The sequence below is a fragment of the Macrotis lagotis genome, chromosome 5 (genome assembly GCF_037893015.1).
Source record: "Macrotis lagotis isolate mMagLag1 chromosome 5, bilby.v1.9.chrom.fasta, whole genome shotgun sequence".
Taxonomy (NCBI): domain Eukaryota; kingdom Metazoa; phylum Chordata; class Mammalia; order Peramelemorphia; family Peramelidae; genus Macrotis; species Macrotis lagotis.
In genome coordinates, this window is record NC_133662.1 from 19,273,305 (window position 1) to 19,299,441 (window position 26,137).

A 26,137-nucleotide genomic window follows, 5' to 3' on the forward strand; every position below is an offset into this window, starting at 1 on the left:
TTCCCTGATTCACACTAGCAGCTCAGCTTCAGCACCCTAAAATTTGACTATTGTTATAATCTAGGCAAGACATGACCTCTGGACCCCTTCATTCCCTGAAATTCTAATGATTTCTGTGACTTTTTTTCTGACTTGTTTTTCTTCACCTGAAAAACATTTAAGTATTAGAACAGGCATTGTAAAAAAGAACCTCTGCCAGGAAACTAATGATGCATTTCATTCCTGATGCTGATTTGTTCTCTCATCTCTGAGGTTGCCCAACCCTGAGGGGGACCAGAAAGTCTATAAATTCTTAGTCTGGGAGAAGTGGGGGGTTAGTTCCCATTAAGTGAGGACCACCCTGACTGTTCTATCTCTCAAGGTCCCTGAGCTTTGCCTTGTGTCCAGGATGGTGGGTGTCATATTTCCCAGGGGTTTCTGGACAAGGTTTCTTTCTCTGATTCTGCTGGTGCTGAAGTCCCAGGTCTCAGGCAGACATAGCCCAGGTAAGTGCAAAGGAGTAGTTCCCCGAGGGGAGGGGATGGGGTCTGGTCCAAAGGGAGTACTCTTCTCTCTTGGCCCAGTCCAAAGGAAGGACTGGGGACAGGGCAACAGGTTTTCCATTTCCCCTCCCAATTAACTCTTCCTTTGATCTTTTATTTCCCTTTTTACTTGGGGTCCAGGGACTTGATAACTGCTCCTCCCCCAAGAGCTGATAATTCCAGGCAGCTTGTCAATAAACAGTTATTAAGTAGCTATTGTCTATCAGCATTGTGCCAAAGCTAAGGATAGAAAGAAAAGCAAAGGACAGTTCCTGCTCTTGGAGATGACTTTAATGAGGGAGACAACATGCAAACAATTCTGTAGAATCAAGACAGATACAGGATAAATGGAACATAATCAGTAGAGGGAAGGAGCTAAAATTAAGGAGAATCAGGGAAGGTGGGACTTGAGTTGATTTTTGACGTAAGCCAGGGAAGTCAGGAGGCAAAGGGGAGGAAGAAGAGTGTTGATGCTGGAGGTGACAGGAAGTCATTGAACTTTAGTGATTAGGAGAGACATGGCCAGAGCTGCCAAAGCTTCCCATCCACATCTAAACTTTTCTGTCCCACTAAACATCTTCACAGAATCTGCCCATAGAGTTGGAAATATTTCCATTTGGCTGCTACTGGGGGAGGAAGGGATGGACTTTCTGGGAATAATTTCCCATGTTTGACTTCAGTGCCATAAGGAAATCTGGAGTATTTAGGACCATTCCAAATTTTTATGGATAACATCATGATGGAGTAGGGGAAGTTCTCCCATCCATTTCTAGGAGGTAGATTAAAGGCAGATACTGGGCTGCAGAGATCAAGGGATTGACCCAGGTTGACTTTTCTCTTATTTTCATGATTTTTTGTTAATGAGTTGAAAAAAAAGTGGTGTAGGTCCAATGTCCCCCACTCCCCTGCTTCAGGTATGGCTTGCTCCCTGACCCCCCTTCTCTCAGTGTCCTCTCTGGTCTCCACACTAATGCTGCTGCTACTCTCTCTGAGACTGGTCTGCATCAAGTGGTCTCTGCCATGACACAGTAGGGGGTGGGATCCTCTATCCTGGGTAGGAAGGGTACCATCTTGGAGGTAGGACACAATCCTCTTTCAGAGAGCATACATATTGTAGGGGAGAAGACAAAACCCCCTCTGTCATTGTCCCTTTGGTTCCCTGCAGCCTGGCCTGGCTCCTATCATGGTTAGTCTTGGCCTCTTTGGGATCCTCCCCTGCTCTAGAGCTAGCCTTTAGAACCTGACCCCCCTCTGCCTCCTCTTTGGCCTCTGTGGGAGAGTATGTTGTGTGTGACCCTCATTCTACCCCCCTCTAACCAAATTGTCTCTAGAGACTGGCAGAGACTGGGTGACCCTCCTTCCCTTTGCCCTGTTCCGCTCCTGAAACACCCCCTATCACCTAGGCTTAACCCCCTTCGAAATAATGTACGGGACCCCTCCTCCTGTCATTCCTTCCCTTCCAACCCACTCCCTCGAAAATGCCGTTCCCAGCTTTCAAACCATGTTAAAAGCCTTACAGCGAACCCAGAGGGAGATTTGGCCAGCCCTTAGGGCTCTACACAATCTCAAAGGGCAAAAAGGAACCCCCCTGTTGAATACTCCCCTGGAATGTGTGTCTGGGTTAAAAGGCATAACTGTAAAACTTTAGAACCTAGGTGGAAGGGCCCTTACCAAATAATTCTTACAACCCCTACTGCTGTTAAGATTGACGGAATCCCCGCGTGGATACATCACTCGCACATGCGGACAGCCAGCCCCGAGGAAAGTCGAGAACAGGAAGCCCAGTGGCAAGCTACAGCAGATCCAGTCAACCCCTTAAGCACAGAATTAACCCGTGTATATGACAACCAGAAGGGGGTACCCGTTCCTCTATCTAACCAGGATGATGATACTCTGGCAGCTGTCAAACGGAGGGAGTAACCTTCATACTCCCTTCAGACTAGTTTAGGAAATATCTAACCTGAAGACTCACGAAACCTATAACCAAACCACCGGAGAAGCCCCGCTGTTTACCTAGTTTAATAAACCCTTGCTATTGCATCTCCATCGTGTCGAGTGTCTCTGTTCGGAGATTGGGGATTTTCTCTGACCCTAACAGGACATTTTAATACCATATGCCCGCAATAAGAAGTTGCAAACACTATATCTTTCCCTTTAAATCAGGTTTAAATTAGAAAATAAACAAACATCACAATCTGATCTGCAGATAAGCTGTGCCTGTTTTTTTTAGTCACTGGTCTTAGAAGAAAAGAAAAAAAGGAGACTGAATCCATCTATGGGTTGCATTTGAAAGTGTGTAAGTTAAGTTTTTGTGAGCCTAATATTGACTGGCTGCTGTATTCAACCTATGTTAATTAATTGAGACTTTACTGTTCTCTTGGGTTTAGAAAAACATAAAGCATATTAGGTTTTTTGTTGGTGAAGAAAATAATTTGTAAAAACTTTTCCTCTCATATGTTTATGGAAAGGAATATATATATATATATATATATATATATATGACTAAAGTAAAATCTACGTAACATCTGTTATTTGAAAATAAGAAAATGTATCAATTTGAAATCTCATTTGATGTGAATGTAACTTTACGTAGCATCCGTGGCATAAATAAAAGTTAATTGAGGTTTTAAAAAATTATCATATGTATAAGTTTGAATCCTTCAGAATTCTCATTTTCTTTTTTATAAAAAAGTATATTTGAGATAGAGGTAAATAAACATATAAAACATTGTAATAAGGAAAATCTCTTCATTGTTTGATTTTGTTCGAAGGGTATGAGATTTAGCCTAAGTATGTTTTCTGCTGATGTGTGTTTGTGAGTCTGTGAGTAAGATGTGAAAAAAAATTTTATCAGTTATGTGATAAGCTTATAATTATTTTGTTATCTCTTATGAACATATAAGCTATTTGAATACTATCATAGTATTGAAGCCTGGAATTAATAACTGATTATTTAGTAAGAGTAATGAAAGGGAAATATCAAAACCAAGACCACCAATAGGATTCCAAATTTTACTAAATAATGTACAATATAATAATGGAAATATTGTTTTGGAAAATTTTATAATATATATGTTAAGCGACTTGATTACCTGGATGTCATCACTACTGTTTTATTACATTGGAATTAATAACACATGTTGGAAATTTAAAGCCAACTAAGATGTTCTAATGGCTTTAAAGAATTCTGAAAGTAATAATTTGTACTTTGACTATGGCTAGTAATTAAACAGGATTAATGACAAGTTATCTTTATAGAAGTTTCTAGTTATATATGCAAATTGGGACCATTTTGGATACATATATATACCAAAACTGTGGTTGTTTGCTTTGAGGTAAAGCCATCTAGGTAATATGAAAAAAGATAAAATATTGATAATTTGAGATTTCTCTGGCAATCTCTAGATAATTGTTTTGAGAGATATCTGAAGATGATGGGCAATCTCCTAGTCAAAGGAGATGTTTTAGTTATTTTAAATGTAGTTAATAACTGAATAGTTTCATTTCAAAAAGTTGCTTTTACAAAAAAATTCAGTTCTAAATGTGAATTAGGCTTGTTAGATTTTTACATTTCAAATTCTACTTATTGTATTTCCTTTATAGTACTGTCCTTAGGTACCTGAGCAGCAATTGAATTATAATTTTTCTCTGTATCTCATATATCATACTATAGCCTGGCATAGTCTCATTCCTTAGTGCTCAAGTCACCTGAAGCTCTGGTTATGGGTAATTGCTATATTATAATATATTGATAGTTGATCTTTCTGCATCAGGTATGTTAAAATAGAAAAATAACATTATGCCAGTGAATTCATTAGCCTATGAGGTTTGACTTCAATACTGCAGATGGAGTGAGTGGTCTTTGAGAGAATGATCTCAGCCTCATCTGTGGTAAGATTCTCTTAAAGGAAGCACTATGCTGGCATACCTGGAACCTGGCTCATTGGAAAGGATTGTCTGGTACTTCTGCCTGCAAAGGACATCTAATGAACATGTCCCTATATGCTCTTTAATAGCAAATTGCCATAATCATGCCAGGTGCACCATAATTTAGTATGAGAGCAAGCCATTGGAACTCTATCTTCTAAATCTTTAATAATCAGCAACTATTTAGTCTTGGCTGTTTTTTAACATAGGATGTGATTCTTTATCACAACAAGTTCCCTTAGGGAAAAGAAATATCAGCATAGCTGCTTATATCAGGATAATGCTTATTGGTCTATTTTTTTAACTGCTTTAAAAGAGAGATCCATTGTTCAACTAGAATTTTTGTTCATTCTAAACATGGCTAAAGTTAAGATAGAAAATTTTGTTGCAAATTACTTATTGGGCATGTTCAGTCCTAAAATGATAATACAGTACATTTGCTTATACTATTCTTGAGCTTTTGGTTACAATTTAACATGACATCCATTAATGAATCTGTTATATTGGAACCCATGTTCTTATGAAAAGTATTCTGATATTGGCTTAGGATCATAAAGTATAATTCTTGCTTTTTATAGATTTTCTAGGTTTGTCTGTTAAATAACTCCCTTTGTTAAATAGCCTTTTCTGTTAAATAGTTTTCTCTGTTAAAATTTCTCTCTCTGGTTTTACTTGCTCAAACTTTTTTTCCCTGAGTTTTGTTTCTCTAGGTTACTAGCTGTACATCTCCAATAGCATCCTCTGCAGGATGCCAGACAGCTGTGCCTGTCCTGTTAGCAATTATTCTCTGGACCCTGCCTCAATGGAGTTCTCCCTGCAATGCATTCATTTTCAAATGAACCCTGAAAGGTCCTAAATAATTTTAAGGAGGGGGAGGAAATGATGCACGGTATTATGAATGTAGAAAAATTATAATCAGAAACTAGTTCTGTAACTTTTAATGCTGTTAAATCTGGAATCTTGTTAAAGGTATGGAAAGCTCTTTGCTCTTGAGATGTAAACTAACTCCTATTGTTTCATTGTTTAATGTAAAATTTGTATCCTGTCTCCTCATTCCCAGCCCCCAGCCTTCAGCCTTCTACCTGGTTTCTGTCATGTGGTGGTGGGGGGGAAAGTTTCCTCGTTTGCCCTCAAGTGCACAGATAATGGGCAAGGTTATAAAACCTGGGCTAGACCTCCACTTGGTGCCAGTCTGTTCTCTCTGGTCCAGTCAACTCTCCCTGACTTTCTTTATTCCTGTCTCTCTTTAACACCTTCTCTCTGTCTCTGTCTCTCTTTCCAAAGCAATTGTCCTACCCTTTTATTATTCACCCTGTCCTAAAGTGTTGAAACTTCCGGAGTTTTAATCTATTTACTTTGTAATAATTTGTAATAAAATCCTGAGCAATTTTAAAATCCCAAGCATGCAAATTCCTTAGTTATTCAGTATCCAAAAAAAAAATCCCAGTGACAACACTTCCAATTTGGAAAATACCCAATCTTTCCTCTAATTAGAATCCAAATTACCTAATGTTGTATTATTTCCTTTTAATTCATTGGCCTTATTTAATTATTTTCTTCTATTAAATAAAAGTTTGTCTTTCCCTATTTTCTGGTTCCAGGCCTCTACTGAGGTCTAGTTCTAAGTTGTGGAGTAATTGGCCTATATTATTTAATAAGTCCATATGTTCAGAAGCTCGAATCTTTGTTTCCTCATTCACTTCATTTTTCACCTGTCAAATGGCAGTGACTCGGTGTGGGAGGCAGAGTTAGGAATCAGAGATGAAACCAAGGTCATGAACCATGGGACTAGGAGAACTGTATGATGTTCATTAGGAATAGAAAGGTGGAACACTATTGTTCCATTAGAAACCAGGAGGGATGAGATTTCAGAAAAGCCTGGAAAGCCTTGCAGGAACTGATGCTGAGTGAAATGAGCAGATGAGAATAATATACCATAACAGCAGCTTGGGGGTGATGATCAACCTTAATGGACTTGCTCATTCCATCAGTGCAACAATCAGGGACAATTTCAGGGTATCGGCAACAGAGAATCCCATCTGTATCCAGAGAAAGAACTGTGGAGTTTAAACAGATTTTTTAAAAAAGTTGTCTTATGTAGTACATAATTTTGCTATCTCTAATATTTTATATTTTCCTCAAGGATATTTTTTTCTCTCAACCCATTCAATTTTGATAAATGGATGGGGGGAAGGGGAGGGAAGAGAGAGTTGAGGAAAGAGTATAAAGTTCAAAACTTTACCAAAAATGGTAAGTAGAAACTACTATTATATATCATTAAAAACAAATAAAATATTTATATAATAAAAAAGGAATAGGCAAGTGGGAAAGAGGCTTGGGTTTGGGGGTAAGCAATGAGTTCAATTTGGGACGGGTGTTTAAGAGAGCTTAGAGACATCCAGGAGGCAGCAGGTGATACTGGACAGCAACTGGGGCAGGAGGCACAGATTTAGGAATCATCTGAACAGAGATGGGGATGAAAGCTATGGGGACTGATGAAATCTTAAGAGAGGAGACAGTGGGCCCAGGAGAGAGCTTTAGGAAAGACCCCTATTTAGAGCACAGGATGTGGAAGAGAAGCCTGTAAAGGGGACTGAGAAAGAGAGAGCAGTGTAACAATATCCCAGAGAGGAGAAAATCCCCAGGAGCAGAGGAGCTGCCAGTGTCAGATATTGCAAAGTTCATGAAGAATAAAGGCTGAGAAAAGGTCATCAGTTTTGGGCAGTGACATAGATCTTCAAAGAAGAATGGAAAATAGATTTTATCACAGTTCTTGGATCCAAATTTTACTTTGGAGAGTGTGTGGGAGAAGAGCTGTGAAGAAAGGGTGGGTGCATCTCTATGATGAGCTTGGCAAGGGGGTTGTGGAGGAAGCAGTTGCAGAGAAAGAAAGGAGGTGAAGCAAGACAGGACCTTTTCTGAAATAGCAGTCAGAGTTCTCAGCAGCTAGTTGACCCAGGAGATGCAGCCCTGGGTTTGGAATCATGAATGTCTGAGTTCAAATATGACCCTGGGAGTGGGAGAAATTAATTGCAAATCTCTCCAGTATCTTTGCCAAGAAAACTTCAAATGGGTTCACAAAGAGTCAGATAAGATTGAAATATCTGAAGGACCAAACTGAGGACTCAGTCACTACTCAAAAGAACAGGATCCCATTCAGGGCATAATTTTTTATTTGAGAAGCAAGAAAATTGTTAAAGTCTTAGAGGAAGTGCCCCCCATTTATAGCCTTTCATAAATTATAATAATTTATCTCTCTCTCACTGCTGTCTTTGACCCTGAAGTTCACCTCCTTGAAAAACCTTCCCTCCCTAGGCTTCTGTGACAGCTCACCAGCCTCACTTTTTCTTACCTCTCCAACCTGTCTCCTGAGCTGACTTCCCTTTGTGAATCACTAAATATATTCATGATCCAAAGTCACCACCCTCTATTCTCCTTTCTCCATATTCCTTCTTTCTCTCTCAGACATCTATTCCCTACCACTCCCTTCATTTCTCCCTCTCTAGTCATCTTCTGAATACTGATCTTGGTCCAGCCTTTTTTGTAGTCTCATTTTCTACATTTCCAGCTTCCTGTCAAACATCTCTACCTGTATGTTCTTAAGCACCTCAAACTAAACATGTAAAAGTCATAATCTTTCCCTGAAATCAAATCTTTCTCTTTCTTTGAGTGACATCACCAATCTGTCCTATACCAACTCTAGAAAATCCAGAGTAATTTGTGACTTGGGTTTCTCTTTTACCCTCATCTCCCACAAACAAGTCAGAAAACCTGACTGATTCTTCCTCTGCAGGGCTTCCTCTGTGTCTCAGCTTTTCCAGTCACACCATGACCACCCAACTTATAACCCTTTAACCCATAAATATCCTAACCCACACAAATATAACAGCTTACCATGCTGGTGTACATTTCCCTGGCAATTACTACTGAGTCATCTTGGTTAAGTTACTAATTTAGGGGTCTCAGATTCCTCATCTGTAAATGAGATCTTTGGCCTAGATCATCACTAAGGTTAAGATTCTGGGATTCTGAGCAGATAAGAGTTTGAGGGACTCACCCACAGGTAAAGCTCCTTCAGAAGAATAAGGAATCAGGAAGAAGGAGAAATCTTGGCCTCAGTCCTTGGGACTCAGAATGACTTCTTATATGGTCACCAATCCAAGGGAATAAGATTAGATCTGGACCCCATGGAACCTTAAACATCTTTTTAGCCTCCTGGTTTCTTGGATATTTGTGTTTTATCCTGGAAAATTCAGGTTTTCAAAGTGGGAAAGTATATATTAAGATGTTCTCATTTTCAGATCCTGATGTTAAATACCTGACATCCTTCTGACTCTTGGTCACATCTAGAGCCACTGGCCCCTCTTTGCTTCCCTGATCCCTGGAGCTGTGCTGATAACTTTTCAGTCCATCCCCAAACCTTGGGTCAGCTCAGTCCTTTACCACCAGAACCACAATCTACAATGTGTGTTTGACAAGCTCCAAAGGCCTGATCTGATGGCTCCATCTCCAAGGACTCCTCCTTGATGCACCCCATATACAGTTTGGGGTTCCAGCCTCTTTGAATTTGCCCACCCTCATGCCAGACCCTGAACTAGAACCTCCACTACACCATTGCCCAGACATCCTAGCCGAAAACCAAACAGTTCGACCAGATGTGAAAGATACTCCCTTGCCCCACCCTGATCTGGTATGGTTCATGGACAGAAGTAGCTTCATGAAGAATGGACAGAGGCTAGAAGGAGCAGCTGTTGTGACTGACACCAGTGAAATCATCTGGACCAAAAGCCTGCCCAGAGATACATCCGCTCAGAAAGCTGAATTGATAGCCCTCACTAAAGCCTTGCAACTGGCAGAAGGAAAGAAGGTTACCATCTACACTGACAGCAGATATGCTTTCAGTATGCTCCATGTGCATGGAGCTCTATATTGGGAGTGGGGATTTATCACCTCAGAAGGCAAAGAGATTAAACATAAACAAGAAATTTTAGATTTACTTCAGGCTGTCCTCCTCCCTGCCAAAGTAGCTGTGATCCATGTCCCAGGACACCAGAAAAGGGACACATTGACAGCCTGTGGAAATCATTTTGTGGACATGGCAGCCAAGAAAGTGGAAGAGAAGGGCTCTGACAGTCAGAAGATTAGTGTCTTCCAGTTGTCCATACCCCCTCCTGGTATGGGGGACCTACCACCTCAACCATCCTATTCGGACTCTGACTTAACTTGGATCCAATCGATGAAAGATGCTGAAAAAGATGCCCATGACTGGTATTACACAGCCAACCGCCAACTCTTGCTCCCAGAATCTCTAGGAAAACATTCCTGAATCAGCTTCATTGCTCAACTCATCTAAGCAAAAATAAGATGCTACAGCTCTTAGACACAGGACACTTCAGGTTTCGATCTCAGGCCGCACACGCCAAGGCGCTTACTAGGACTTGCCGAGCCTGCCAGGTTATGAGGCTGGGAAAGATGACAGGACACCACTCGGGGTGTCTATCAGGTCCTGATCAGGGGAAGCCCAAGGACAATGGGATGTCCCCTCCTAGCAGGAGGATGGCTGCTGAACCAGTAGACAGCCCAGAATCCCCTAGTGTCAGCCATTGTATACTAGGCAGGTGCTGCCCACAGGAGACAATCATCCAAACTGCACAGTATTGAAGTAACTCCCTAGTCAGAAGTTTGTCAGACCTATTATGTACATGCAAAGTGTTAACTGAGGGGAACACAAAGAAAGGTAAAAGTCCCTGGGGGTGACAACATGGAAACCTCTGTGTGCTAACAAGTTACTTTCAGGACAATTTTGAAAACAGCCCCAAGAGGGAAAGCACTAGAATGAAGGGGATGGGGAAAGGCTTCGTGGGAACCCCCTACACTTGGCCATTAATGGCTCAAACTTATGCAGGCCTAACAATCATCTTCCACAGGAAATGACATGTTGGACTTAGAGGTTCCATACTTTGGGACAGAAAAGACCAGCAGGTAGCTCACCTATTGGAGAATACCTGGAGCCAGGTGCTGGACCACTCCCCTTGTCCAGCCCACTACAGAAGTGCATTTAATTCAAGGAAGCTCTCTCTTCTCCCTTCTTTCTCCTACAAGGATGAACAGTTTCTTTCTGTAATTTAGAGCCACCTGCCTCTGATGCTTGAGAACCCTGGGTCTCTCTGTCATGTGACCGGACTAAGGCCCCCCTTGTCTTTCTCTCCTTTCCTTCTCATACTCAGTTCAGCCGGATCTCTGGGCTGCTTCCCTTTTCACTCTCTCTCCCTCAGGTCCCTTCCCAACCCTTATTAATCAACATGTCTTCAAGAAACTTCTGTAAACCTGGAAGGCTTGCTAAAATATAGAATCTTTCACTTGTGAGAACTCTCAGATCTAAACTGGAGACACCAATCTTTCTGGCAACAAGAGATGAGGGTCTGCTCACTTGGGGGCCATGGGAGAGAAAGGGTTGTATGGAGGAGGAAAATGAGGAATTTGTTTAGCAAGTGATGAACTGTAGGAAGTGAGAGAACCACACTGACTTCACATGATTCAGTATTGGAGCTGGCTCAGTTTCCTTTCTATTCAATTATGGAGAGTATGAAAATTGGGAAAAACTTTATTTCCTTGTTTTCCATGGCTGCTTAGAGACCCTTACTTAAGGCCCAGGTTATGCTGACCACAAACAAGGGCAGATCCACAGAATAAGGCAAGGAGTTTTCTCAGAATTGAACATCCCAAACACCCATAGATCTTATCTGAAAATCAGCCTCATAGTAATCAATCAGACATTTGTTTCCAAGCTCCTAGGAATGTTCAAAGATACTTGGGTAGGAGGAACAACTTTTTTTAAGATTTCAAATGAATTGTACCTGTTTGATCTCCTCCCAATTTGGAAACTCCCTAATATTTCCTAATAATTAGAATCCAAGTTACTTAATGTTCAATTATTTCCTTTTAATTCATTGGCTTTATTTAGTATTTTCGATATTTAATTAATATTCTCCTAAACTAAGGAGATCTGCTTTCAGTTTGTGGAGAAAATGGCATATATCATTTAATCAATCTATATGCTCAGAAACTCAGATCTTTCCTTCCTCAGCCATTTCATCTTTCACCTGTCATATGTAAGGGATCTAATGGCAGTGACTCTGTGGGGGAAGCCAAGGGAGGAATCAGAGATGAAACCAAGATCATGAACCATGAGACTGGAAGAATTGTATGATATTCGTTAGGAATAGGAAAGTGTGAAGGAGGTTTGGGTTTAGGGGAAGCAATGAGTTCAATTTGGGACATGTTGTAAGGGACTGTTTGTGTGGGAGTACTGTAAACTTTCATCATCTGGTGCCCTCCAGCACCAGAGTGTTATTTACCGGTTGACTGAAGAGTACAATGGGAGTGGGAGTAGACCAGGGACTGGGGAGTATATTTAAGCACTTGTATTAGGTTTAATAAATGGAGAACTCTAAGGAGAACTTGTCATCCTTGTCTCCCTTGTCTCCTGATGTTTGTCTGGATAAGGATAAGCTAGCCAGCAGGAAACTAACACTTCCTGAGCAGCTAGTCTAAAAGGAACATAACACTGGCACCCGAACAGGGACACAAAGGTGGAGCCATCTGAGTGGAGTCCGGGATAAGAACCAGCAGATACAAGCAATAGAAATTTCAGGCAAGATCCCAGAGCAGAGGACTTCTGAGAGGTAACAGGTTGTTTGTTAACTGGGGGAAGATTTTAAGGAAGAAGAAACAAATAAATATTCAGCATTGAGGATCCAGCAGGAATTGGAGTCTCCCAAACAGTGCCAAAGGGGGATGGAGCTTCTTCCTCAGCAGCAGTCCACCTGAGCACCAGTACCAGTAATGGTATGCGAGGGACCTCCTGGCCATTACTTTGTCCTGCCTGACTGCTGTATGTGTGCTAAGCACAACCCAAACCCCTAAACTTTAGAGACTTCTCATCGGTGCCACAGACCGTGATGTCAACCCTGCCGCCTATGACGAATTCCATTCCCTAAGTCACAACAAATTTCACTCTCCAGTCTATAACCAAGCACATCACAACTCTTGCTCTGGCACAAGAAAACATTAAAGTACACACTAAGTGTACTTCCTGTGTTGAGAGCAAAAATTTTACATACTATTGGGCATTTGTAATGGTGCTGGCTATTGTTCAGAAAATGTAACAACTCCACATTGTACTGTTGATAACAACTCAATTTCAAATGCTCTCTCTCTTTCTCTGCTGCTCCCACCCTCTGCAAAGGGAGGGAGGAGGGAGAAGGGAAATCTTCTTTTTAAGAACTTCAAAACTCAAACTTATCTCTCAGAAGGTATGCATACTTCACCATAGAAAGTGCAAGACCCCTCAAAAAACTTATTTTAGAAATGAAGGGACCCCCATGCCTTCTTCCTGGTTTGGGGAGGAGGGGGTGGTTGGAGAATAGGCTATTGATTGGGAAACTTGTCAATTTCTTAAGAAAAAAGGGGAAGAAGACTTTTTTTCTGAGTTTGGGAAATTCAGATTTCATCTTTTGAATAAAGCCTGCACTTATGGCTAATATTTTTGTGTGTTATCCATGGATAGGAGTTGGGTTGATTGAAAATGCAGCCCAAAGTGGGGTAGATTTCCTGTCTTCAGGTTTTGAAAACAGGGAGGGAAAAGGGCCTCTACCTTGTGTTTAATCTTTTAATCCAAAAAGAAACAGAGTAATTTAGTTACCTAAGTTTTGTAACAAACCTTGAGAATTTGTATGCGCTAAGAAGGAAAATATAATTGGGATAAATTGCATCTCAAGGAATTTGGGAATATTGAATCATATAATTTGATGATTTCATTTAGGAAAGAGATATTTGTACTATCTAATTTGTTTTGATGTTAAATTGATATAATTGTCAAATGTTACTGATGTTATATATTCTTTGTCTCATCTATCATCACAGTTATGGTAAGCGAACTATCACAAATCTTGACGCCCTTCTGGGATAAATCTGTGGATTCATGTATTCATTATGTAATTGAATTAAGGAATTTTGCTTCAAAAAAAGGGGGGGGATATGTAAGGGACTGTTGTATGCGGGAGTACTGTAAACTTTCATCATCTGGTGTCCTTGAGCACTGAAGCACTGTTTTACTGGTTGATTGGAGAGTGCTGGGAGTAGGAGTGGACCAGGAACTTGTATTTGGTTTAATAAACAGAGAACTTGGAGAACTCTAGGGAGAACTTGAAGAACTTGCCATCCTTGTCTCCTGCCTCTTCAACCTTTGCCTGGGTAAGGATAAGTTAGCCAACAAGAACCTAACACTTCCTGAGCAGCTAGTCTGGCAGGAACATAACAGAAATGTTTCTAAATTTGTACATCTCATATTTCTTTTCAATTACTTCAATTAAGCTTTTCTCATAGAGCATAACACCTTCTTTGATGCAGCACACCATGATGAGTAGTTCTGGGCACACATTATAGTCTCACTATAATAGAGTCTAGAGTTCTTCAGAGAGACCTTGAAGGCATCCTTGAGGGCTTCTTCTGATTTCTAATTGACCACTTTCCTTTTTAAAGTTCTTTTTAAAGTGGTCTTTTAGGCAAATTTATGTTTGGCATTTCAACAACATGACCAGCTACTTGGAGTTGGATTCTCTACAGTAGAGCTGAAAGACTTGGCAGTTTATCTCAATAAAGGACCTCAGTGTCTGGCATCTTATCCTTCCAAGTGATCTTCAGAATTTCCTCAAGACAATTCAAATGAAAGTGATTCAGCTTCCTGGCATGGTACTGGTAGATATTCAGACTGGTAGGTTTCAGAGGCTTACAACAATGAGGTCTGCACAATGGCTCTGTGAACCTGCAGTTTGGTAGCCAGCATAAAAACTCTTCATTCCTACACTTTCCTTTGGAACTTCCCAAACACCAAGATAACTTTGGCAGTGTGTTTGTCAAACTAATTATGTCTGTATCCTTAGAAAGTAGACTACTAAAGGAGGTGAAATAATTAAACAGCTTTCCAAATTTCTCCATTTGTTGTATCCAATGGTTCCATTATGGATGGTGTGATGCTGGCTGATGGACAAACTCTGCTTTCTTTCTTCTTTTCAATCATTTTTTATTTTACCCCTGGTTACATGCAAAACCAAGTTTCAACATTAACTTCCAAAACCTTGAGTTCCAAATTCTCTCCTTTCCTCCCATCCCAATTCCCCTCCATTGAGAAAACAAGTTATTTTAAAAATGTGCAGACATGAAAAACATTACCACAAGAGTCATGCTATAAAAGTAAACATAACCCCTCCCTCCAAAAAAGAAAAACCTCAATAAAAACAAAGGGGAAAAATATGATACAATCTGCATTCAGACATCATCTCTATCTTTGGGATGGATAGCATTGGCCCATCATAAGTCCTTCAGAGTTGTCCTGGGTCATAGCACTGCTGAGAAAAGCAAAGTCATTCAAGCTGATCATTCAACAATTTTGATACTACTTTGAATACAGTACATTTCCCATTACATCTTTTCATGTATTTTACTGAGTAGTCTGTTCATCCTTTCCCAAAACAGAACATCATTTCATCTCAATCACATACCACAATTTGTTTATCCATTTCCCAACTGTTTGACCTCAATCTCTAGCTCCCCATCACCAGAAAAGAGCTGCTATAAATATCTCTATACATATAGATTTTTTTCCTGTATTTCATCTCTTCTGGAATATAGACTTGGCAGCGGCACCACTAGGCTAAAGGGTAGTCATGGTTTTATAACCCTTTGGGTATATTTCCAAATTACTCTGCAGAATTTTTGAATCATTTTATAACTCCTCCAAAAGTGCATCAGTGTCTCAATCTCCCTACATTCCTTGCAACATTGGTCATTTTCTACTTCTTCCTAGCACCTCAAAATTGTTCCAACTCACATTTTGTTTATCAACCAAAAGTTAGGACATTTTAAAAATGATTCAAATAGATTGCATTGATAACATCATCTGAAAACTGCTCACATCTCTTGATCATTTATCCATTGGGGAATGGCTCTTATTTTTTATAAATTTGTCTCAGTTCTCTTTATTTGAGAAATGACATATTTATCAGAGAAATGTTTCAGTAGTTTTTATTTCCCAGTTATTTTTGTTAACTGTATTTCCCTCCATTTGATTACCACCTCCCACAATCTTTGATCCTTTCTATTACCTACTCTCAATCATCTTTTTCCCATCCTTTTCCTCTCTGACTTTTCTCTAGGGTAAGATAGATTTCTAAACCCAATTGAATGTATATTATATTCCCTCTCTGAACCAATTTCAATAAGAGAAAGGTTCACTCAATCCTCCTCACCTTCCCCCTTTTCCACTCCACTGCAAAAACTTTTTCTTACCTTTTATATGAACTTACCCCAATCTTCCTCTTCCTCTCTTTCTCCAAGTACATTCCTCTCTCACCATTAACTTCCTCTTTTTATTATACCTTCAAATTCAACTCCTACTTCTGCCTTGTCTAAATAAGCTCCTTCTAAATGCCCTAATAAATGAGAAAGCTTACATGAGTCATCAGTATGATCTTCCCATGCATAAATATAAGCAGTTCAACATTATTAAGTCCCTCATGATTTACCTTTCCTTTTTACTAACTTTTATGCTTCACTTGAGTCTTGTATTTGAAGATCAAATTTTTAGTTCACCTCTAGGCATTTCATCAGTAAAGTTTGAAAGTCTCCTATTTCAATGAATATCCATCTTTTCCTCTGCAAAATTATGTTCAGTATTGCTAGGTAATTGATTCTTGATTTTATTCAAACTCTTTTGCCTTCTGAAATATCATATTCCAAATCCTACAATCCCTTAATGGAGAAGCTGCTAAATCTTCTAGAAGAAGTGGGGAGACTATGAGTATGTATTATTGCATAAACTGTTGGATATATATGTATATGTATTATCATTATTTTTTAGGGGTTTGCAAGGCAAATGGGGTTAAGTGGCTTGTTCAAGGCCATACAGCTAGGTAATTATTAAGGGTCTGAGGCCAGATTTGAACTCAGGTACTCCTGACTCCAGGACTGGTGCTCTATCCACTGCACCACCTAGCTGTCCCATATATGGAACTTTTGAGAAAAAATTTTATCATGAAGAAAGTCCTATGGGGATAGGGTGTGTATTAAGCAATGAATATAACATAAAGATAAAAGGTATTATTAAACTTTAATTTTTTTAATAAGTACAACATAGAAGCACATGATCTAATTAGAAATGAACAGAAGTGATGGAAGGAAAGTCATCCAAGAGGTACATGACTGGGTAGACAGTCTGCTATCTCTATAACATCAAAAATTGTGGAGGAAGGTCAGTCGCACACTGGATCATCAACCTCTGCAAGAATCATGGAAGGACAAGGACAAGAGGCTCCCAGGATGGAAAGGTGATGGATCCCAATCTTTACCCCTGGAAGGATTTCAAGCTTTGACAGATCCTACCTCCTAAGGCCTTGTTTTCTCCCTCTGCTCCATTCAATTTGTCTCCATGTCACCCAAGCTACAGATGATTCTCAGTCTTCTTCTTATTGGGATAAAGATTCAAGGAAAAAATGGATAAAACATGGGTACAAGAACAAAGGAGGGTGGAGGGGTCTTTGAAGTTCTGGTGAAGAAATGCCAAAGAACACATGCATTGAAAGATACAAGCAAGAAGCTATTCCAGGGAAAGAATCAGTAGGGTTAACTTCCTGATATTGAACACAAGCAGGGAGGCCTCCAAACATGGGAAGGAAGTTGAGGGGAGGCCGCAGTTCCAGGGGATACAGACTGAGGAATCAGTTCAGGAGCCCTGCAGAGTATACAAAACAGAAGAGCTGACATGTGGATCTGAAATCACAAACAGAACCACTTCTCCCCAATGAAGCCTCCAAGTCTCTTCATGACTTCAGGCCCCACTGGGCAGAGACTGTAATCATGCAAACTCTGATCCCACATGGGATTAAGGGATGTTTGTTGTGAACTGATTTCCTGGGAAAGGGAGGGAGACAGATATGCATACTGGTAAATCCTGAATTCATAGAAGCAAAGGGCACAAGGTTCTGAGCACTATGGGGGCGGGGCTTCCCACACTGCTCAGCCCAGGCCCTATACCATAGAGGAAGCCCATAACTGATGCTTCACTTCCGCCATCCATCTACAACTGTGTAAGTGGATAGGGGAGAATGGTGGGGGAGAGGTTAAAGAATTGAACCTGAGACCCCTCCCAAGGCTCTCTCTATCAGTGACAATGGGATTCCCTAAGATCCTTGAATCCTAACCCTTCACCAGCTTCTATAAGTTTCTGGGAAGGAAGAGATGAAGTCAAAAACCAGACCACCCCTGACCTGGGGTCAGATTTCTGGCATAGTCAAATATCCTCTCTGGCCTTCAGGAAATCATGGGGGGGGGGGACCTCTGGACTTTCACCAGAGCATCTCACCTTTCCAACTCTTCCGGTGGACAGTGAAGACCACAACCAAGAAGACCAACCCCAGTACCAGGCCCCCGACACCACTCAGTATCTTACTCTGGGCAAATTCATATTGTGTATCTATAAAGAAGAGACACCAAGGATCAACACTTTCCTTCCAGGAGCCAGGGAAACAGAGGGGTCTCAGAAGTATGATGATGATGATGCTTGTCCTTTGTTCTTGAAGACCATGAAATTAAGGGAGTTGATGCCATTACAAGCACATGAATCATATATGAGCTAGGAAATCAGGCTACCAGTCTCCAGAGCCATCTGGATCCAGTGAATCAATCAAGATGACTGGAGAGGGCCCTGGATACAGGGCAATCAGGGTTAAGTGACTTGCCCAAAGTCATACAGCTAGTATCAAATATTTGAGGTCAGATTCAAACTCCCATCCTCCTAACTCCAAGGTGAGTGCTCTATCTCCTGCACCACCTAGCTGCCCTGATGAGCCAGAGAAATTGGTTATATCCTGTCTAAGAAAGGAAAGGACAGGTGGACAAAGGGCCTTTCAGGATTCAAGAAGTTAAAGTTCATTAGAGATACTGACATCTCTGACAGTTTTCCGATCCCAGGGGAAAGGGGTCTACAGACTGATCATACAGTCCCAGAGAGAGAGAGAGGCCAGCTCCCAGGGCTGTTGCCAGGAAGGAGTCTGATGGGGTTCTGGTGTCCATAGCTCTTTGGTCAGCATTGTCAATAGAGGGGCTTGCTGGAGAAAGGGGAGGGGGGGTAGCACTAAATGGGATCTGTATTAGCCCTTGGCAGAAGAAAAGAGGACACAGAAAGCACACTGAGAGGAGTCTCAGAGTTGGCTTCACAGACTGAGCAATGTTAGAACTGGAGGATGAGGGAGGGCTATCTCCATTCCAAGATGACAGGTCTCTCAAGGCTGGAGTGCTCCACATGGCAGGTGTAGACATCTCCACTCTTGGGGGTCATTTCCAGCATCACCAGAATCTGGTAGGTCCAGTCTCCATTGCTGAGCAAGCCTGTGAACACAACCCCAGTTATCTCCTCCTGCTCATTCAGGAACCACCTGACCTCAATATCCCCAGGATAGAAATCAGTGATAGAACAAACATGGGGTGTCCCAGGGGAGCCAGCTTGAATGGATACACAATCACCTCAGGTTCAACTCAAAGAACAAGAAAGATCTTGAGTGGAGGAGTCAGAGCTGGTCTCTTAGTGCAGCCCCCACCTCTGTCAGCTGATCCATAATCAGACTCAGCTTTCCTCTTCTCCCCAGGGCCAGAAATGGACAGCTTGGTGGACAGTTAAGCTCCCTCTAAGACTCAGAATTTGCACTAGCAGAAGGAACCCCAGAAGTCCACGGTATTGAATGATCACAGTCCCAGCTCATCAGAATTCAGTGATAGGGGAAGAAATTGGCAGGCAGGATTTATCATTACAAATGGCTTCTTTTACTTTATAAGTAATCAAACTTCCAAAACAGGTCACAGGTGTAAATAGTAAACCATTTTAAGAAATATTTCCAGTTCAAATATTAAGAGAGGCTATCAATACCACAGTTGTTTTAGAGAAGTTTGAGAGGAGGAAGGGAAGAAAGAAGATGGTTGAGTCAGGAGCAAAGCATGGAAAACTTCTGCTGAGTTTGGTTCAGGGACAAAAAAGGAACAGTTTTACTTAAGATGTTAAAAGGGCACCTGTAGGTACTCGGGACTTGGGGGATTTATTTCACATTAACCATTTTGCTGTAGTTCAGTTGTTTTTCAACAATTTTCAACTCTTTGTGACCCCATTTGGGATTTTCTTGGCAAATAGTGGTGCACTATTTCTTTCTCCAGCTCATTTTACAGATAAGGGAAACTGAGGCAAAAGTTGTTGAGCAATTTCTCCAAGGTCAAACAGCTAGTAAGTGTCTGAGGTCAAACTTGAACTCAGGAAGATAACTCTTTCAGGTCTGACACTCTTTCTGTGGCACTACATGTTAACCATTTTAGCATTGTATGAATGTGAGAGATTTATTGAAGCTTTTTTTGGCTTGCTCCCAAGGCAAATTATCCCCATTAGAATCGGAGAAAGTAAGAATATCTGAATTTGAGGGAAAAAAAGGTTCAAAGAAACAAAATTCATGCTGACAGCCCTCCCCCCGCCCCTGTCCTGTTTCTCCCCCATTCATTCTTCCCTTTCTCCTCTCTTTGCTCCCCTTGTCCCCTTCTCTCATGTTTTTCTAATTCTTCCCCATCATCTTTCTTCTCCCACTCTCACTTCCCCTCCTCTTCTCCCTCCATCCCCTTCCCCTCTCTCACATGTCTTCCTTCCCCTTCATCCCCCCTTTCTCCACAATCTCTTCCCCTCCCTGCTCCACCCCTCTTGGTCCCCTCTCTCCTCCTCTCTCTCCCTGCCACATCCCTGCCCCCCCTTCTCTCCGCTGCTCTGGGGGTCCCTGTCCCTGTATCTACTCCTGTGACTTCTCCCCTCCCACCCCCCTTCTCTCCTCCCCATCTGCCCCCTCCCATCACAGCCTCCTCCCTCTCTCCCCTCCCTGCTCTAGCCCCCTTTCCCGGCCGCTCCTCTCCCTCCTGGGTCCCCGCTGGGCTCCTTTGCTCCCTCCCTTCCTTCTCCTGGACCGCACACTCACCGCTCCTGCGGCAGACGCTTCATCATTGTGCCTGCAAAACGCGTCCCCCTGGGCCCGCCTGTCCTCCACGTATTCCTGCTGGGTGTTCCATCGCTCGGCCTCGCGCAGCCCCCGCTCCGTCACCGCCACGAACTCCCTGACATCGCTGTCGAAGCGCACGTCCTCCTGCCCGTTGTACATGTGCCTCTCCGTGAACCGCACATGCTGTGTCCCCTTCACAAAGTTACACTCGCACTTTCCCTGCACCAGAAAGAGCTCTAGGGGACAGAAGGGGGAGGGTTAGCCCTGACAGGCACCCTCACCCTCGAATCGACCGGGTGACCTGAGCCTTACCAATGAGAATATGCCAACCTCAGGCTACACTTCTTGGCATGGTCACCCCCGCCCCCTCCTGAAGTCCAGAGACCAACAATTCGACCCCAGAGAAGGGGTTGAACTCCACGAGAGCTGATGAAGTCATAGAGAGGAGAGAGAGAAGACAAGAGGATCCAGGACAGAGCCTCAGGAAATATCCCCCATTTGGGCCACAGGATGTGGATGAGAAGACTGCAAATGGGATAGAGAAAGAGAGATCAGCCAGGGAAGGAAAGAACTGAGAGAGCAGAGTCACAAGATCCCAGAGAAGAGAGAATCACCAGGAGAGGAGGAAGATGCCAGCAACAGAAAGTTCATGATGGATGAAGGCTGAGAAAAGACCATCGGCTTTGTCCATGAAGACATAGATCCTTGGCCACTTTGGAAAGAGCATTTCAACTGAATAATGAGGATGGGAGCCAGACTAGATTGCAGAGGAAAAAGGAGGGAGGGAGAGAAGCAGAGACTGTGTCCAATTCATTATCCATCCGCAGAGTCTCTTCCAAATATGCACAGTGATAAATTAATTAAAATGTCATTATCTGAATGTTGAACATTTTTCATCTCTTTCGACTTGTAAGACTGGAATATTTTTTGTATTTATGCAAATTATTTATATGAATATTTAATTTTTCTGCCTCGTTGGGTGTTTATGTTCAGAGGAGTATTGCATGAGATTATTTCTAGTTTTCTGCCTTTCAGAGAATTTGGAAGGGTTATGGAATCAAAGACTTTCTCATAATTAAAAAGCAGTAAGTATGATTTTATATTCTATAAATCTTTTAGTTAATTTTGAAATGGTATAGAAGTGGTCTGCTGTTGAATCCCTTTTGTGAAAGTCTACTTATTCCCTTCTTATTCCTTATCATAGATTCTCTCTGTTCATTTTTAGATGATTCTCATAAAGATTTTTTTAAAAGGTGAAAGAATGGGCATGCAAGTCAGTAGTTACTAATATTCTCTCAAATCACTTTTCTTTGGTTAGCAATAAGGTTCAAGAATTTCCACTGTCATTCCTTGTTTCATCCAGTAACATTACCTGTCTTTTTTCTCTCTGCAATCATTGTTACTTTTATATTGATAGTATCCAAATGTTGTATGGATGCACTATGCTTGATAGAGAAAACCCTGAACTGCGTATAAGCCAAAGATAGATCTTTGTGGGGCAGAGATCCAGTGAAGAGCCCAGGTCAAAGAAGAATTCTCACAGATGTTTCTTCTTGGGGATGCCATTGTGCTGACTCCAAGAAGACCTTGAACAATGGCGACCTTCTGGAAGGGATTTATCACTCAAAGAGGTTTGACCTATCTATTCAAAGTGGAAAGAGCAAGAGAATGAAGAATATCTATTGGACTGATTTCAGCATCCCCTTGTGTAAATCATTCAATAGGCAGGTGTGTACAACCTGCAGAATATGGGTTGCATGAGGCCCTTGGGAAACATTCATGGGGTTGGGGAGGGGATATCAAATTTGTTGTTCTGTTCTTTGGTGGTGTGGGTTGCATTATAGTCAAGAATGGGTATTGAATTTTACATATGGCCTGTGTTGGGTTTTTGTTGGACAATGTAGCCCAGAAGGGCTCTTCTAGAGCCTGCCCATCAGTGTGTCTATTCTTAATAGTTTTATAGATATGGTAATGAGTTGGGCACAAAATTAAATTGATCAGAAAAATTGGGATTTCAACCAGAAAAATTTTAGAGCTCTCTTACTGATCTCAAATTTTTCATGAAAGAAAATGCTCATCTTTATAATACTAATATTCTCATGGTATTGTAATATGGCACTAAAATGTGGATTGCAACTGTCTCTGAAGAATTAAGCATGACCATAACACACAAGGCATTGTAAAGGAATACAGAGGACATAAACAGGTTGAAATATACAAACATTTCAAAGAGGGGGAAGGGGGTCAAAGATAGCATCAGAAAACATATAGTAAGGAAGGCTGTAATCATGGCAAGAAAAAGAATGACAGCTGTGATCCACTAGTACCCTCCCAATGTCAGGAGAGACTGGGGCAACTAGGTGGCATAGTGAATAGAGCACCAGCCCTGGAGTCAGAAGGATCTGAGTTCAAATCTAATCTCAGACACTTAATTGCCCTAGCTGTGGGCAAGTCACTTAACCCCATTGCCTTACCCCCCAAAAAAACCAATTAAAAAAGGAGAGAGTAAGGATGACTGCTATGAAATTGGGTGAACTTCATAGGGAAATTATGGAATCTGAATAAAAGTCACTTAGGTATGATGAGCTGAAATCTGTACCTTGGCAAGAACTTTTGAATCAATAAGGTCCTAAATCAATTATTAATATAAGTACTGAAATATAGACAAGTAATCAAAATATAGATCTGTCCTTGATTCTTTTGTACTTCACCAACTTATTTCCTATTTCTCTGATTCCTTTTACAGACATAATTCTCCAATAATCTGCACATGAATCTGTCCTTTATTTAATTCTCTTATACACCACCAGCTTATATCCTATTTCTCTAGTTCCTTTTACAGACAAATTCATCTGTATCCAATGACCTCTAACTTAGTACAGTAATCTGAGTTTATAAGACTACTCTTGAATAAATGTATAAAAACACATTTAGTAATTACCAACTATATGCCAAGCATTAGGAATACAAATAGAAAAAAGTAGAGTGTTCATTATGAAGTGACATTCATTCTAATGAGGTAACACTTTGGCTGAAGGTGATGAGTGGGGCCACAGGGAAGTAGATGGACACAGCTCATCCAGAACAATGAAAATATTGTGTAGGTTAGATAGATGTGCACAAGGGGGCAGCAACTGCTCAGTACATCCATGGCTGACACCAGGGGGTTCTGAGGCTGTCAACTGGTTCAGAAGTCCTCTCCCTGCAAGAATTGAACATTCCATTGCCCTTGGACAGGTCCTGACAGACTGTCTCTAGAAGACCCTTCCTCTCTTGTCCAGCCCCAGATAATAGGAGTCACACCCAGCATCCTCTTCTCCAGAGCTCCAGAGGGGGTCAGGTTCTGGAGAACAGCTCTAGAGCAAAGGAAGATCCCAAAAGAGGCCACAATTGGCCATGCCAAGGAGCCAGGCCAGGCTGCAGAGAAACAATAAGGATTTTGTTTGCTCCCCTACAATACTTACATTCTCCGAAAGAGGTCAGAGAGCAAGCCCAAGCTGATCCAGGGAGCCTGGGTCAGTCCCGTTGGCCTCTCCAGCCCAGTATCTGCCTCTAACCTGCTTCCAAGGAATGGATGAGAGACCTTCCTATTTCACCATGATATTATCCATGAAAAACCAAGATTGTCCCTGATAATTCAGTTTCACTTATGGTCTTGAAATCATGCCTAGGAAAGTATCCAGGAGAGTCCACCCCTTCCTTCCCAATAACTTTAGCCAAACTGAAATCTTTCCAGTTCCATATGCAGAGTCTGTGATGGTATTTAGTGGGACAGAAAATTTTAGTTGGGAGTGGGAGACCTTGGCAGCTCTGACCATGTCAGTCCTAATCAATAAACTCCAGTGACTCCCTGTCACTTCCAGATCAAATACAAAATCCTCTCCTTGGCCTTCAAAGCCCTTCACTAGCTCTTACCTGTCAAGACTTTTTACACTTAACATTCCCAGGACCCCAGAACTCTTCCATCCAGTGACATTGACCTTCTTGCTCTTCCTTCCTTCAATTTCTCTATCTCCCCGCTCTGGGCTCTCTCTGGGTGTCTCCCTGCTCAGAACACTTTCTCTTCACCTGAGCCTCCTGACTTCCCTGGCTTATTTCAAGGATTAGCTCAAATCCCACCTTCCCCATGTTTCCTGATCTACATTAATGTTAATACCTTTCCTCTGCTGATTATTTATGTCCATGTATCCTGTATATATCTTCTTTTCACAGAATTGTTTCATATTGTCTCTCTCATTAAACTGATCTCTTAAGACCAGGAATGTCCTTTGCCTTTTTTTTCTCTCCTTAGCATTAATTAGCACAGTGTCTGGCAGACAATAAGTGTTTGATAATATTATTGATAAAATGCCTAGAGCTTTACTTTCTTGGAGAGGGGGAGGGGGGCTGCATGAAGATCCTGAACCTTAAGAAAAAGGGGGAAAGGATGCAGAGGACCAAAGGAAGAATAGTTGAGAGAGGAGCCTGAAAACCAACTTCACCTCTTGTCCATTTCTCTGAGGACCATCAAAGTCCCAAGTGCTTCCTTTGATCTGGGCTTAGAGGAAGAGTGCTCCCTTTTAACCCCCTGAGTTCTCTGGGGAACTGCTTTTCTGTACTTTACTGGGGTATGTTTGCTTGAGGCCACACGGGAATTCAGGATGAACAGAGTCACAGCCAGCACCTCAGTCCAGAAGCTCTGGGGGAGCAAGGCACACACACCATTCTGGAGACAAGATGAGGCTAAGGGACTCAGAGATAGAATAGTCAGGGGGGTCCTCACTTCATGAAAACCAACTCTCACATATCTCAGACTAAGAATTTGTAGTCTCTTGTCTGCCCTAGGGTTGGGTAAGCTCAAAATTGAGAGAACCAATCATCATCAGGAATGAATTGGGTCATTAGTTCTCAGGTAAAAGTTTCCTTTGCAGGGTTTATTCTAATAATTGTTTTTCTGGTAGAAAAAAAATCACAGAAGTCATAGAATCTCATGAAAGGAAGAATTATCTCTTTCCTGGACTGTCACAACAGCCTCCTGGTTGTCTCTCTGCTCCTAGCCTCTCTCCTCTCACTCCCCATATCTACCAAAAGCTTGTTTCTAAAACACAGGTCTGGTTGTGTCGAGTCCCTGATGAAGAGCCTCCAGAGGGTCTGTCTTGACTCTGGAGTCAAATTCAAACCTTCCTGGTTGGCCTTTCAAGTCTTTTCCAGTGTGTCTTCAATCTTTCTTCCCAGGTTTATTCTATATTAGTCCCCTTCACATTTCACATTCCAACTCAAAGAGCCTTCTGGCTGTCCCTGACCCATCACATGCCACTTCCTCTTTCTGTCTTTGGAGAAGATGCTCCCTATGTCTAGAATATGCTCCCTCATCACTCCTCCATTCCTAGAGCCCCTGCCCTCCTGCCATACTCACCCCCAGCATCCCCTCTTCTAGGAGCCTTTATTGGTTCCCACCTAGTACTAATGTTTCTCCTCTCCCACATCACTTGCTTTCATTTCATCTGGACTTGGCCTAGATTGTGGACACATGATCTATCCTGAAAGAATATGAGTTTCTTGAGGACAGGGACAGTTCAGTTTTCTCTTTGGTGAGTTTATCAATAAACAATATGCCCCTACTATGTTCTA

The 26,137-nt window shown here is 41.7% G+C and overlaps 1 protein-coding gene and 1 pseudogene across 2 annotated transcripts; one reads left to right on the forward strand and one right to left on the reverse strand.

Moving 5' to 3' along the window:
* Positions 1 to 306: 306 nt before the first annotated feature.
* Positions 307 to 14,792, forward strand: LOC141523623 (uncharacterized). 2 transcript variants are annotated; one of them, XR_012478542.1, is made up of 2 exons: positions 307 to 485; positions 2,226 to 2,561. XR_012478542.1 is itself a non-coding variant. In XM_074236942.1 (2 exons), exon 2 carries the CDS (start codon positions 9,028 to 9,030, stop codon positions 9,772 to 9,774), a length of 747 nt encoding a protein of 248 aa, XP_074093043.1. In that variant the 5' UTR covers positions 307 to 485; positions 8,750 to 9,027; the 3' UTR covers positions 9,775 to 14,792. The 2 variants fall into 2 exon arrangements, 1 of the variants encoding a protein (XP_074093043.1); XM_074236942.1 differs by lacking the exon at positions 2,226 to 2,561 and adding an exon at positions 8,750 to 14,792.
* Positions 9,825 to 25,931, reverse strand: LOC141489213 (H-2 class II histocompatibility antigen, E-S beta chain-like; annotated as a pseudogene).
* Between the last annotated feature and the right edge of the window lie 206 nt (positions 25,932 to 26,137).

What these genes read in the sequence shown, in the direction of transcription:
- LOC141523623 (XM_074236942.1), top strand. Translation starts at nt 9,028, where the DNA reads ATGCCAGACCCTGAACTAGAACCTCCACTACACCATTGCCCAGACATC.